Raw genomic sequence first — 1,361 nt, forward strand, 5'->3', positions numbered from 1 at the left:
CACACACACACACACTGCCCCCTCCCCTCCTTTCCCACCCTCACCCAAACTGAATACCCCCAATTTCCCTCCCTCCCCAGTTCTCGTTCGCCAACTGCTTTGACCTGTTCCTCATTGCCATTGGCGTGATCGCAGCCTGTGCCCATGGCTCCTCCTGGCCCCTGCTCTTCCTCATCTTTGGTGACGTTACCAACGACTTCGTTGGCTGTGAGTTTGTATAGTGTTTGTTTGCTTGATCGGTATGGATTTTTATTTGTATTTGTATATATGATTTTTAAAATTTGTATTGTTTTTGTTTGTTTGTTTGTTTGTTTGTTTGTTTGTTTTTTTCTTTTTGTTGATTTTCTTTTTCTTTAATGTAGGTGAGTGTATGCCTACCAAAACCAACGGTGTCTGTGGTGTATTTGTCAGGCGCTTCGCTGTGGCCCGCAGGAGACTTTGAGTTCAAATTCCGAGCGGGCAGAAAGTTTTATCGAGCATCTTGTTCTACTGTGATGTCGTCCTTGACAGTTATGAAAGGATGACAAAACGTTTCATGGCATTTCTTTTTTTTTCAAATATAAATCTATGACAAAATGCCCAACGATATGTCCAATATAAAACTGCGACCAAAAAAACAACCGCTATGGCTTTTCTATTTTTGAACCACAACCAAATGTACAACAGATACTCTGTTTTTTAAAAAAAAAGAGCTGAAAGGGGCGACATTGCCTCTGTTATAAAACAAGTTTTAAACGTCCAACGACATTTCTGTGAAGAAACTACGCCTAAATATCCGACGACATCTCTGTTTATGAAACTGCGACAAAATATCGAAACGACATCTTTTTTTATAAAACCACGACGAAACGTTTAACGACATCTCTGTTGTAACACTACCACAAAATTTCTAACAACACCCCTTTTAACAAAACCCTGACAAAAAATATCTGACCACATCTCCGTTGTCTCAGATGGCAAAAACAACACCAACACCAGCGCGGCAGAAATGGCTGACCAGTTTGAATACAACATGACCCAATACGCCATCACCTACGTCTACATCGGGATTGGGGTCGCCGTCACCACCTATGCCCATGTGAGTCCAGACAATTTCTTATTCATTTACTTACTTTTACGTTTACTTGTTCATCATCTGTTGCCGTTAAGCGTCGACGGGAGATGCAGTTTTCTATGGTAGGCCAGCTCCGCAGCTCTTTCAGTTGTGATGTTATGTTTTCTTAGGGTTTCTTTGACACCCTCGATCCACCTTTTGCGTGGCGTTTATAGCCTGAGTGCTTGGTGTTGTAGGCTCTCGAGGCTGGTTGGTCAGGTGACATGCGTAACAGGTGGCCAAACCATTTTATCCTCTGTCTTTCTAT

At 42.2% G+C, this 1,361-nt stretch overlaps 1 protein-coding gene across 1 annotated transcript in view; it reads left to right on the top strand.

The window, feature by feature from the left end:
* Positions 1–1,361, top strand: part of LOC101853519 (ATP-dependent translocase ABCB1) — a gene marked incomplete in the record, with an annotated part of 23,854 nt that overhangs the window by 19,904 nt on the left and 2,589 nt on the right. The window contains 1 exon segment of the mRNA XM_035973561.1: positions 81–207. Coding sequence (XP_035829454.1) covers positions 81–207 — 127 coding nt within the window.

Source organism: Aplysia californica, unplaced genomic scaffold, assembly GCF_000002075.1.
Source record: "Aplysia californica isolate F4 #8 unplaced genomic scaffold, AplCal3.0 scaffold01413, whole genome shotgun sequence".
NCBI classification, from domain to species: Eukaryota; Metazoa; Mollusca; class Gastropoda; order Aplysiida; family Aplysiidae; genus Aplysia; species Aplysia californica.